The sequence below is a fragment of the Bombus vancouverensis genome, chromosome 3, assembly GCF_051014615.1.
Source record: "Bombus vancouverensis nearcticus chromosome 3, iyBomVanc1_principal, whole genome shotgun sequence".
Taxonomy (NCBI): domain Eukaryota; kingdom Metazoa; phylum Arthropoda; class Insecta; order Hymenoptera; family Apidae; genus Bombus; species Bombus vancouverensis.
The window spans coordinates 14,754,234-14,766,856 of record NC_134913.1 but is presented as its reverse complement, the minus strand read 5'-3'; the positions used below and the strand labels follow the sequence as shown (position 1 = coordinate 14,766,856).

Sequence of the window (12,623 nt, the reverse complement as noted above, 5' to 3'; positions counted from 1 at the left end):
TTAATTAATTAACGATAATTAAAAATAATCTTGGAAAGCAGAAGAAGAAGTTTCGTCGTTTTTTTCTATGGCAGAAAATAATAACACGGAAATATAGAAAAACATATTTTTACATCAAATAATATTTTAGTTCCCTGCAAGTTATTTGCCAATATCACTGACATCTGTCTTTAGAAAACTACGTAGAAGCGTAATGAACTACGTAGCTAATTTTACAGATAATTTATACGTATTTTCAAAACGAGTTCTTAAAGAGAAACAACAACAGCCAAGTAGCCAACGCGTTAAATTAAACTCTTCTACCGCGCGTTAAATTAAAATCACGTGTAAAGTAGAATCGTAGAGTTAGAAATCCTTTCCACCTAACTACTTTTTAACTACTTGACTACCTGCCTGCGACGCATATTCCCTGATGAGATTCGCTCGATCTCCCAACGTATATACATACCATGCTCATCAACCATTCGTTTGTACAACGTTGAATCACATTAGCGTCGACGAGGTTAAAAATGAGAGTACGCGATATACACGTATGACCGTACAAATACATTTCCTGGATGTATGTATGAAGTACGGTTAGCCCCTGGAGGCTTTAACTGGCCTTACGCAACAGTCATCGCTACTTGGAGCAATGGCTCCTGAAGGGAGAACCAGATCTCCCGGCATGGACAGTGAAAGCCGACGAATGCCGATCGCGATCTCGCTACTTATGATCTGCATTGTCGGTGAACCAGTCGGATCAACGAAACGAATACGTCACGGTCATGCCTCTGATCGATGGCTAATTGAGTTCTTTCGATCTTCTATCTGGCAAATAGCTGACTATAAAAAATCGAATATCTAAGAGAAAGAAAAGCAAATGTAAAATAGGAACTACGAATGACGAAACGTTTGATAAAACTTTCGTAGAAAATAATTTCCTACGATATTATGCAATTTATTTTTCGACGAAGCAATTTTTTAACGAGTTCTGCATTCCATTTTCTGGTATCAGATTTTTGTAGTCGTATGTACTGATTAATTAGTACGTAAATGCTACAACAAATACAACAACGTGTCACGATACTTCTCGTGGTCGCTGTACATCGCTAACGTGCAAGATATTTTGAAAGGATTTTCCAAAATGTCGGATACGAAGCACGAACTTTCACAAATTTTCAGTAGCGAGATAGACCCGGCAGAAATGTAAATCGGCCAACGGGGTCGCGAGAAGTGCGTTTCATCGAGCACATCGTAAATTACGTAAAGAGAAAGGTTGCAATCAGGTGAATTAAGTGAAATTGTCTGCCAGCCTTTACCATTACGCGTCGCTCATTGTATTCAAACAAGATCAATTTTCAGCGATTCAAAGCAACAGCTGTAATTGTTTCTTATTCGATGCTCTTTTCTATATAATCAACACCTAGAGAAACTCGGTAGAAGACTTTTAATATCTGGTAATTCCATAGTTTCTTGCTCTTTATGACACGAGAGTAGGCAAATTTCTAGATAAAATTACTACTCGAATGAAATTATTTGCAACGACTAAACAAAAATATCGCGACCAATTCGTTCTCTTCTGCCAATCAACCAAATGCAAAATAACGCGCGTGCTACGTTTTCTTTCTTCGCTTATATCGCGAATTCCTTCTTACAGTTATTAACTCGCGGTTATTGATCTTTCTATTAGAACAAGCCGTAACAAAGTTGTCGGCACTATAAATTTCCGGAGCGTAATATCCGTTTACATAAGGAGAAAGGTATAATTATCGTGGGAGGTGTATGCAAAGGCTACTCATTTACGTAAGTGTATCACGGGTTTATTGTTCCTAAGTGTAAAAAATTAAGCGTTACAGACGTGATCGCTGAGTAACTGGCACCTTGTCTTTATTCAGTTCTTGTTTTTGTAGTAGTCTTCGCTGTAACAAGAAGAGACAACAGAGATAAGAATTTCGTTGCGTCTAAAGTGCACAAAATTATGTCACCTCTCCAATAAACACCATATACTACCTACGCTACTATATTAATTTTCAAATTTGTTTTCACTGTCCTGTTGCTCGTTGCTATCGCGATATCGTTTCTTACTTTCGCCATCTTTCTTTATACGACGCGCTTTCGAAGATCGATAACGATGTACAATCCGGTCAAAGTTTCTCGTTAAGATCGGACTGAACCTTACCATCCGGGCACGCTCTCCGGGTCCATACACTTGAAGCTGTCCTCGCTGTAAACGGTACCAGGCTCGCATTGTCCTTTCTGCGGCACCACGCCATTTTTGCAAATGTAGAACTTGGCACAATCCTCCGGATGAGGATAGGTAGGATGGGGTAGAATCCTGCCGAGTGGTCCGGGCACATCGCCATCGGGACAAACGAATCCATCGTCGAGAACGTCTCTCTTCACGTTCTCGCACAATCTACTGGCATCTGCTGGCCAGACACAGCTGGACATTTTGTCTTCGTAGATCAGACCAGGCGGACAGGGCATTGTTTGCGCCACGCCATCGATGCAATTCACGAAACGATCGCAAGCGGTTGGATCCTCGTGTTTGAAGTAGCCATTAGCTCGTGGACATCCTTTGCTCGGCTGTGGTTCCTCTGAATAATTAAGCATCGAAAGTTAATTAAAATAGAATTACCAGGCTAAAGTAACGGACTACGTTAAAGTTTTAATATTATTCGTTATACATAACGTATAAACGATATTAATTAACGCAAGGTTATACGCGAAGCGAGAAAGAAATGTCCTTTCACTAGGATTCCACTCGATCCACGGGAATTGGAAAGATTAGCATACGAGTTAAGATTTCGATTCGAGCGGTAAAAGAACGCTTGCGGGAGGAAAAAAAAAGAAAGACAAAGGCCAAGGAGGATTAAAAGCACGTCTGAAGACGAATTTAGCCAAGGATTTACGGAGAAACCGGTTCGTCCTAATTTATCGCGTCTTTCGCAACTTCGCCACGCATTCTAATCGTCGCGTCGTTCTTTTAGAGCGCGTTCGAATTCGCGCATTCGAAATCGAGCTGCGTTCATCGGGAAAAAACCTGATTTGCATTTTTAGATCGGGCGGTTGGATGTTCGATATGGGACATCGATACAAATTTCTGCCGCATCGACAATTCCAATCACGTTGCTGTTCGGAATTTCATGAAAATAGAAGATAGTGTGACCGGAATATTCTGGTGCGCGCAATCAGACATGTAACTTTCACCTTTGGTTTCTCATAAATTCGCTTCTCGAAGTTCTCGGTATCGTGCGATCTTTACGCGATTGCACTTCGCCGATCGATTCGCTCGCTCGTAGATTAGATTTAGCTTACAATCGTGATACTACTTTTAAATTGATTCTTACTTCGTCACGATGTCTATCGTAAATCATTCAACGGATGTTTCAATAGCTTTTACGTGAAAATTTCTTGAAAGAAAGAAGATCGTTTATACGTAAAACTCCTAAAAACTACATAGTTCGTCGTTTGAAAATACATGCGCTTTAAAATCCGTTCGAGATTAAAAATAAGAGAGTTCTCTGTACTCGTTTATGATATCTCAATGCTGAAACATTTAAATTCATATTTCTCTGATCGGAACAAAAGTCAGAACGTTCATGTCGAATAACAAACGTAAAACTCGATCTTACGATTCGAATATTTTGCGACAGACGCGCACCTAAGATCGTGTATCTTCCTACATGAAACAAAACTAACATCTCCTTTCGTTTACGTCGTTTCTACTTCGTCTTCGATGTAAGCTACATCTGTCACCGATGACTCGTATCGTCGTACGTTTTACACGCTCGTATCGTTTCCCAATGCGTAAACGTAGAACCGAACCTAATGGCTGGTGCCATCGAGCATTAATAACGTCTCGTTCGTCGATACAAACGATTAAGGAAAGTGTAACTTACGAAGGAGAGTCCTGTCACCGCAAGGCACGTTAGCTGGAATATCACAGAGTTCCTTCTTAGGGTTGTCGTCTCTGAAGACGAGACCGTCTTTGCACAGCTTCTCCTCCGCCTTGCCGTCTATGCAAGCGTAATAAAGATCGCACTGTTCCAGATCCGAGAAGAAACCCTTTGGCTCGGGACACCGAAACTGTGCTCTGCTCAAGGTCACCACACTGACCAACAAAAGGAAAAACACTCGAAGAAACATGGTCCTTTTTCAATTTTTTTTATTTTCTCTCTTTTTCCTCCGCCTCTAAACCCTTGATCAAAGCACAATGGCCCAAAACACGCTACTCCTCCGTTTCTCCTCCTCTTCTTCTTCTTCTTCTTCTTCTTCTTCCTTCTCTTCCGATCCGTCGACAGCACGTAGCAACGTGGGTATGACGTGAACGCAGACCTGAAACTGGTCCTGATTCGCCTGCCACACCACCTCTGCATCCTTGCTTGCATTTCACAACCCCCACCCCCCTTTCGCCGAAACTTCTTTCTCGCTTGCTCGCTCTGCTATCGCCGCTTTTCTTCCACGAGACTGCCGATACTGTCTCACCGCCTAAACCTTCGCTGCGCCCGTTTCGCTTTCTGTTTCCCGCGTTTCTTCTTATTTCTCCATCGGCTACGGACGCGTATCACCGACACCAATATCCCTGCCACTTCCGGGTAACGCGCAATCTCACCCTACTCCTCTCTGTGCGGGTACGCGAATAGGCGATCTGGTCACAGCTTATCATCGATCAACACAGCGATTCAATCGCGTTGCTTCTGGCTCGAGATAATTTACTGGCAGAACAAAGGGGCAGATTGATCGCTGGAGGCTGTCTTATCGCTACTGCAACTGCAGGAAGGAAACGTCCGTGGCACGGAAGTAATTCGTTTACTTGGCGAGAAGTAGAATTCGTTTTGTTGCACGTAGATCGAGGATTTTTTACGCGTTTGTGGAAGGTTCGATGAGGCGAAGATTTGCAGAGTGCGCGTACTATGAAAATACACGTAACGCGTGCAGAGTAGAGCACGCGTTATAGCAATTAAGTAGCTGGCGATACATGTGTTCGTGCAGGTTTCGTTTTTTCCACTTAAGCTCGTAATTACGTCTTTCGTACGTTGTTGTCGATTGATCGTCGAATTCCATAGAAAGTTAATAACATCCGACGTTGGTATTAATCTGTGCCATAACGTTCCGTGCTCTGACAATTTTTCCTCCGTAAGTTTTCTCGATGGTTGAGTTGAAAGCCACTGAAACAGAGAATTGGAAATATCCGATGTTGGGCGTTGACAGTGCTAAATTTAGATCCAATAGATCGCCGAGAGTTGCCGCAAGTACGGCTCTTGATAGATGTTAATCTAACGTTGACGATGCAAATTTGTCTAATGTTAACGGGAAAACGAGAGATACGCGTAGACTTGAAGAATAGAGAAGGTCAACGACTCGAGGATGACCAATGTCACAAGCAGAGTAAATATCGATATAACGTTCGTTTCGTTTCGTTTCGACTTTCAACGCTATTCGTTCGTTGCCATCTCTTTCAACGCGTTCGCAAGTGAAGCAATAAACGAAGAACGACCGTGTTATTTTATCGATCGACAACAGTTCGTACGATTTCACGCGCGTTTGTGAAATTATAATTGCGCAACGCTTTGAAAGGGTCCGTGAATGTTAATATCGTTACTTCTGCGCACACGTTCTCTTCCGGATGCTTTGAATACGCGTGGCGCCCGATATTCTCGCTCTGTTTATGCTCTTCGTCAACATGATCCACGTTCCTTTAATTTCCTCGTGATTTCTCTTTCGCCACTATTTTACGAATCTTTAAACGTTTCACCAACACCCGGCGACAGGACTTCTCGCGACATTTTACGGATCATCTTTGTACGTTTCGCTGATAAGATAAGAGGATCGATGGTTCTTTGCGCAAACGACTCGATACGCGGACTTTTACGATGAAAAAGTCACGCGTCGAAACGTTAGGACTCGGACGTGAGAGTGAAACATACTCGCGATTGTGAAACGCGAAGAGGAGATCGCGAACCTTCAGTGATTTGAATAAAAATACAATTTCGCTTTCTTCTTTCGTCAAACGATCGTTTTTTTTAACGATATCCTGTGGCCAATGACCGCGAAAGCAGAACAATTTAGATTCGCGCTGTAAAGTCAAACGTATCACGTCGCCTCGTCATTCGTTACTCGTTCGTGATTTATTACGAATACGAAAGCGCGAAAATGATAAGAACAAATATTACGAACAAAGGAAACATGGACTATTTTATGATACCTTTACAACAAGATATGTTAGTTGCGATTGTTAAGAGGAAAAAGTTTTGATAGAGCGTGATATACGAAATACTTGGAAAAACTGTAAAAATTTTGTTCGAAAAGTGAGGTTAGTAATCAAAATATCACGCAACATAGAAAAATGAATAAAAGTATAATTAATACCAGTAAGTAAGGTAAAGATTAAAGTTGAAATATATGTTCTTTCTTCGAAACGTTTGAATTGATTGCGCGTGATGCAATCATTGACTAAAACGTTGGTGATACAACGCATTTGCATTTACACGCCATCTTGTAGCTGGTATTTCAATTTCGTCGATATTACAGTTCCTCGACTGGTTATATTGTTTACATCATGTCCCAAAGCACCGACGCATGCAAGTATTCTTTATGATCTATTAAAAAAGAAGAAATAAATATCATAAATATATAATGGAAGTTCTTGAATTAAAAGACATAAAAGCTGTACCTGATATTATTCATCTTTATCCAGATACAGTAAAATGCGAAGCAACTCCGCTTGTAATTGATAATGGTAAGTTAAATACATTGTTTGATTATATCATATAAATATATAATTACAAGTACAGATATAATATAAAGTGAATGGAATAAAAAATTGCGAATGATTTCTTATAGGATCGTACAATTGTAGAGTTGGGTGGGCTACTGAAAAAGAATGCCAACTAATATTTAAAAATCTTATTGCAAAACCACGCAAGGAACGTGGAAAAAAGGACGGTGAACCTCAGGTTGGAAATGACATAGCTAATATCGAAGCTGTTCGATTTCAATTAAAAACACAGTTTGATCGAAACGTGGTAACGCATTTTGAAGCACAGGAACAAATATTTGACTACACGTTTACTCATATGGGAATAGATACAGAGGGTGCGGTAAATCATCCTATTATTTTAACAGAAGCGTTTCTGAATCCTAATTATTCCAGAAACTGTAAGTACATAAGCGTACAAACAAATTTGAGGTTACTTTAAGATTTATGTCGAAAGTATTCGTTTTAGTGATGGCTGAACTTTTATTCGAATGTTACAACGTACCTGCGATAGCATATGGAGTGGATTGCTTATTTTCTTATCAGCATAATAATTGTCCACCGGATGGTTTAATAATCAGTATTGGATATCACACTACGCACATAATACCTATATTAGATGGTAAGGCAGATCCTGTAAACTCAAGAAGGATCAATGTTGGTGGATATCACATTACGTCCTACATGCACAGGTTGCTTCAACTTAAATATCCGGTACATGTAAATGCAATTACACCTAGTCGAGCAGAGGTATATGGATGATTTATCGCTTACACCAGCTATGACGATTCGAAGAACGTATAATTCCATTTTCTCTATATAGGAATTAATACATGAACATTCGATGATAGCTTTAAGTTATCAAGATGAAATTTCTAAATGGGCGGATCCAGATCATTACGATACAAATGTATTAAGAGTTCAATTACCCTATGTTGCTCCTGCAAATACTCCTGGTCTAACAGTCGAGCAGCAGAAGGAAAGGAAACGCGAATTAGCTAGAAGATTAATGGAAATCAACGCCAGGAAAAGAGAAGAGAGAGTTAGTAATTTTCTATAAATCTATTTCCATAAATTTATTTAGATACGAACGATCGAAACATAATCGTTATTTGTAGTTAGCAGAGGATGAAGAACAACTAAATCAATTATTAGCCGTTCAAGATTTATTAGAAGAAGGTGAAACGGATGAATTTGATCAAGCGTTAAAAACTTATTCTCTCGCAAATGAGGCAGATCTGATAAAAATGATTAATAATCTGCAAGCAAAAGTAGAAAGAACCAGACAAAAGATAGTAGCGGCTAACTCGCAAGAGGAGAATATCGCGATGGAAGAACAAAAACCAAAAATAAAATCGAGTTTGCAACCTAAAGATCAACAAGATTTTGACGAATGGATCGCTGGTGTTCGAAAGAAAAGGTAACCAATGATTTCTTCGTTGTTTTTATAACGATGTTACGATATATTTTTCTTTACACTATAGGCAAGAAATATTAGAAAGACGACTGGCAAAAAGACAACGTAGACAAGATATGGCGAAACGTAGAACAGCTGCTGCACAGGAAAGAATGCGCATAATAAGCCAATTGGCGAGAAAAGAAAAACGCGATGATGATTTTGGTATGAGAGACGAAGATTGGGATGTTTATAAAGTTATAAATAGGGTTTGTATAAATTTTAATTTATTGTCATTTGGCGCTGAAGTTTATAACGTTAAAGTTGTACCGTGTTTCTAATTTGTCTTTCACAGGAAGGTGGAGATTCAGACTCGGAGGTAGAACAAGAAAAGCTTATGGAATTGGAAGATGTACTACGACATCACGATCCAGAATTCGATGGTGCTGGATCTAACGTTCCTATGATTCCTGGAGAAACTCATCAATTACACGTAGGGGTAGAACGCTTGAGAGCTCCGGAAGTATTATTTCAACCATCGATGATTGGTTCAATGGAAGCTGGCATTGCAGAGACAATCGATTTCGTTTTGAAGCTTTATCCGCCCGAACAGCAGTCGCGACTCGTGGGAAATATATTTCTCACGGGTGGACCGACAAGATTTCCTGGCTTACTCGAAAGATTGAATCGTGAACTTCGTGAAATACGACCATTTGGATCGAGTTTTCGAATAAATATTGCAAAAAATACCAGTCTAGATGCATGGTATGGCGCCAGGGATTTTGGCTTGAATGGAAACCTTCCTGAATTCTTAGTGAGTAAGAAGGAATACGAGGAAAGAGGTGGTGAATATTTTAAAGAACACTTGAGCAGTAATACTTACACCCGTTCTCCTGATCCTTTACCTACGATACAGACACCTGTGACATCGGAACAGGTTATCGTAGAGGATGCTGTCGTCGACGTTGAAATGGAGTAAAAGTATAATAAAACTAAAGTGAATAGAAAATACAGATGATATTTTTTTATGGATATCTACTTTATTACACAAGTGTTTCCGTTTGTTCATTCAATCACGAACAAACTACATTGTAGTCTGTTTGCTGATCACAATGTACAGTTCCCAATCATCGCCATTTTACCATTCAAAGATAATTATGCGAGTACATTCTGGTTTTTCTTTTTTTATTCATCGAGAATAATCGACATCCGCTTGTTTATCGGCGCTTGTCGAATAAGCTAAAAAACTGAGAAAGTGATACCTCACCCCAGCAAGAGGATTTACTACAGCGACCTCGAAAAATCTCTCCTACATTTCTGTCCATGGCTTAAGTTAACATCACAATACAGTTAATATAATGTATACATATACATATATATATATATATATATATATTGAAAAAATATTACGAAGCCCTACAGGCGATTATATTACAGCTAATTATAAGTGATTCTTGCGTGTTTCACCTAATAAAGGAACATACCGTATGGAAACTCGTTCGTTTCGAACCTTTTCACACATCACCAACATACATAAGAAAAGAAGAAACAATTGGATTAGTTTTCTCTTTATCTTAAACAAAAAAAAAGAAAAAACGAAAAGAAAAAATAGTCATAATCACAAGCGCACAGCGTTTGTTACGTGTATTTGTTTAAAGCACTCAATGACACTTGTTGCATTTTTACTTTTACGTGCTCTGTAACTACACTTTTCTCTCTTATCACATGCAGTTATAGGTAAAATTAGATAAAATTACAAACATTACGACGTATTACATAACAAGTACGAATCAAGAAAAAGTCGATTCTTGAGTAATCCTTTGTTCGAACTTTCATCGAAGAAACGCAACAGATTCGTGAATTACAATATCTTTTATAGCAAATTACTGTGAAAATTTCGTGTTAGAACGCATAACAATACATATTGCACTACGTAGCGTGAAGCTCATTACAAAATTAAGATTTACAAAAGTCTGACTAATACAGACGATAATACTTAAATTCTACGCAACATTGTATCGAGCCATCTCTTTGTTGTTATTTTTTTTTTTTTTTCATTCTCTCGAGTTACAAATAATTTACAACATCGTATCGTAACGAGCTTGGTTCTAGGCACAAGGGCCTACCCAAACAAAAGTTAAATCACGACACGTACAGACATAGTTCGATCCTTCGAGACTATGCGTAGCCGATTGATGCTCTAGGTTTCGTGTAATACAGCGGATACTTAATTTAAATAATATCCTTTTTAACTATCACAGGCTGAGGTCGCTGCAGTTTCAACAAATAATTAATAACAACATCAACGATAAGTAGTTGCACTTTGATCCGATTTGAAATTGTTTTATCAGCGCAAACGCTTCGCTATCGAAATAATCGAAAGATAGAAAAAAAGGAAAGTACGCGGAGGACGTCTATTTCTTATATTTTGTTCCATTGTTCTTCGTTTCCTAAGCTTTTCACGCGTTTAGCGGCTGTTCAATAATAGCAATGAAAGTGAGGTAGAATCCAATCCGTGAAGAAAGTAAGAATATAAAGTTTTCTATCTGTCTTAGCTAAGAGTGAGGGATCTACTTTCGCCAATAATAATAATATCGTACGCTAATTAAAATTACACGCGGTTTTAACATATTCTTATCGTGGTAATCATATAAAGTAGCGATGATAATAATAATAATATTAATAATAATTACAATGGTTTACGATAAAATAATAATAATAATAAGGACAATAGTATTTCAAAATAATTATTAGTATAACAATGAGATTAATGTTTTGCAATATAATGGCTTCATATATTTATATTATATATATATATATACATATATAAATGCATGTATATATATTTATATATACATGTATTTATATATTTTCTTATGGTTGTATGGTGGGGCAAAGGATAAGTGACAGCTATGTACAGTACATACTTGCCTTAGTTGTACCATCGTTACGTTTATTATACGTACCTATATTCTCGATAATCATAATCGTAATTGTACGACAATAATCAAGAATCGCAATAAACAATATTGATCTGTAATAATCACTAATAATAATAATATTATCGTCAGTTTTACTCATAAAATACTCTATATTTTCGTGTAGTAATCTTATGGTGATATCATAATTAAGAACTAATATGCAGTATGTACGTAAAGGGGATGTGTTCAACCAGGATATGTCGGTGAAAACTATGGTGTATCAAGCGTCAATTCTTTTTTCTTCATTATATTTATATATATATATATCTAACATACGTGATATATATATATGTATCATATATATATCATTCACTATCATTTATCGTTTTTTTTTTTTCGTTTTTGTTTCGCAAAACTACTATTACAAAAGTGCGTACTCTCGTCTTATGTTTTATAGGTACATACATGTATCGGCGTAACCTATCTATATATACTTGTTCATTGTCCTTTATATTAGATCTGTAGCTTTAAATTATTCTCTTCGATTAAACAGGATGCGCCAAAAGTAGTGCTGTCGCTAGAAGCTGGATCATTCTTTCTATGTAAAAATAAGCGACAGGGCTGGGGTCTATTTCTTTTTTCTCGTCTAACAAATCTCCAATGTGTTCAAGGATAGTCTCTATCATCAAAACGCGTACATTTGCATTGATAAGTTGCGAGTCGCTTTACTTCGGCAAACCTGTATTTTGATATTCGATTGCTTCGCGTTACTCGATTAATTATTATTCCAACTCTCAAGTCAATCTTCTTTTTAAACACGATAATCGGCTGGCATAACTTCCCGCTTCTTGTTCGATTCGAAATCGTATAACGATTTTTCGACATACGCTCGAAACATCGAATTATCGTTACAGCCGATCAAAATATCGCGCGAAGTGCAGTAATATTACACCATAGAACATCATCTATATCTCATACGGTCCCGTGGAATAACGATTAACAGTATCGTTTACAATTTCGAAGAAAATAGTATTATTTTTGATTTCCATCTGTAGTTTCGTTTTCCTAGAACGTTAAGCGACCACCGGTGTATTTTACGATATCGAAAGTTAATTTCCCTGAAAACCAGACTTCGTACCGAACAAAACTTGTTCCACCACGGTCGACCTACTTTTTCACAGAAAAATAATCCTACAACCGGTTGCAGCACGATTTTCGCCACAGCCTGCGTGCTTTCCTTAAACGGAGCACTATGATAATCCTCTTGTTTAACGTCTCACGCATACACGCATACGCACGCACATTTTTCAAATATGCAAATTCACTCATACACGTACATACATACACACGCGCGTATTTTTGTTATATATAATATGTATATGTATATATATATATATGTGTATATATATATATATATGACACGGTACTTTCTACGCATCGACGGTATGTATATAGGTATATCTTATCTTTATCGTCGTGTCGTATCAGAATCTTTTGTTCCTCCGATGAATCGATCATCCATCTTTATTTCTCCCCGTTATTAATTTCCTGCTTTCTCCCTCCCTTT

General features: G+C 38.0%; 2 protein-coding genes across 2 annotated transcripts; one reads left to right on the top strand and one right to left on the bottom strand.

The window, feature by feature from the left end:
• Positions 1-1,783: 1,783 nt before the first annotated feature.
• Positions 1,784-5,133, bottom strand: LOC117154350 (protein obstructor-E). The gene is made up of 3 exons (XM_033329291.2): positions 3,882-5,133; positions 2,159-2,576; positions 1,784-1,898 (listed from the first exon to the last, which is right to left on the bottom strand). Exons 1-3 carry the CDS (start codon positions 4,126-4,128, stop codon positions 1,871-1,873), a joined length of 693 nt encoding a protein of 230 aa, XP_033185182.1. The 5' UTR covers positions 4,129-5,133; the 3' UTR covers positions 1,784-1,870.
• A 1,382-nt stretch (positions 5,134-6,515) lies between these two features.
• On the top strand, positions 6,516-9,167 carry Arp5 (Actin-related protein 5). The gene is made up of 7 exons (XM_033329290.2): positions 6,516-6,721; positions 6,826-7,140; positions 7,209-7,489; positions 7,563-7,781; positions 7,858-8,159; positions 8,224-8,404; positions 8,491-9,167. The coding sequence occupies exons 1-7, from the start codon at positions 6,619-6,621 to the stop codon at positions 9,112-9,114; spliced, it is 2,025 nt and encodes a 674-aa protein (XP_033185181.2). The 5' UTR covers positions 6,516-6,618; the 3' UTR covers positions 9,115-9,167.
• Positions 9,168-12,623: the final 3,456 nt, after the last annotated feature.

Coding starts and splice junctions, on each gene's coding strand:
- LOC117154350 (XM_033329291.2), bottom strand. CDS start 4,128: ATGTTTCTTCGAGTGTTTTTCCTTTTGTTGGTCAGTGTGGTGACCTTG. Junction 2,577..3,881: donor CGGTGACAGGACTCTCCTTC/GTAAGTTACACT, acceptor TTAATTATTCAG/AGGAACCACAGCCGAGCAAA. Junction 1,899..2,158: donor CCGGAGAGCGTGCCCGGATG/GTAAGGTTCAGT, acceptor TTCTTGTTACAG/CGAAGACTACTACAAAAACA.
- Arp5 (XM_033329290.2), top strand. CDS start 6,619: ATGGAAGTTCTTGAATTAAAAGACATAAAAGCTGTACCTGATATTATT. Junction 6,722..6,825: donor TCCGCTTGTAATTGATAATG/GTAAGTTAAATA, acceptor GATTTCTTATAG/GATCGTACAATTGTAGAGTT. Junction 8,160..8,223: donor GCTGGTGTTCGAAAGAAAAG/GTAACCAATGAT, acceptor TTTACACTATAG/GCAAGAAATATTAGAAAGAC.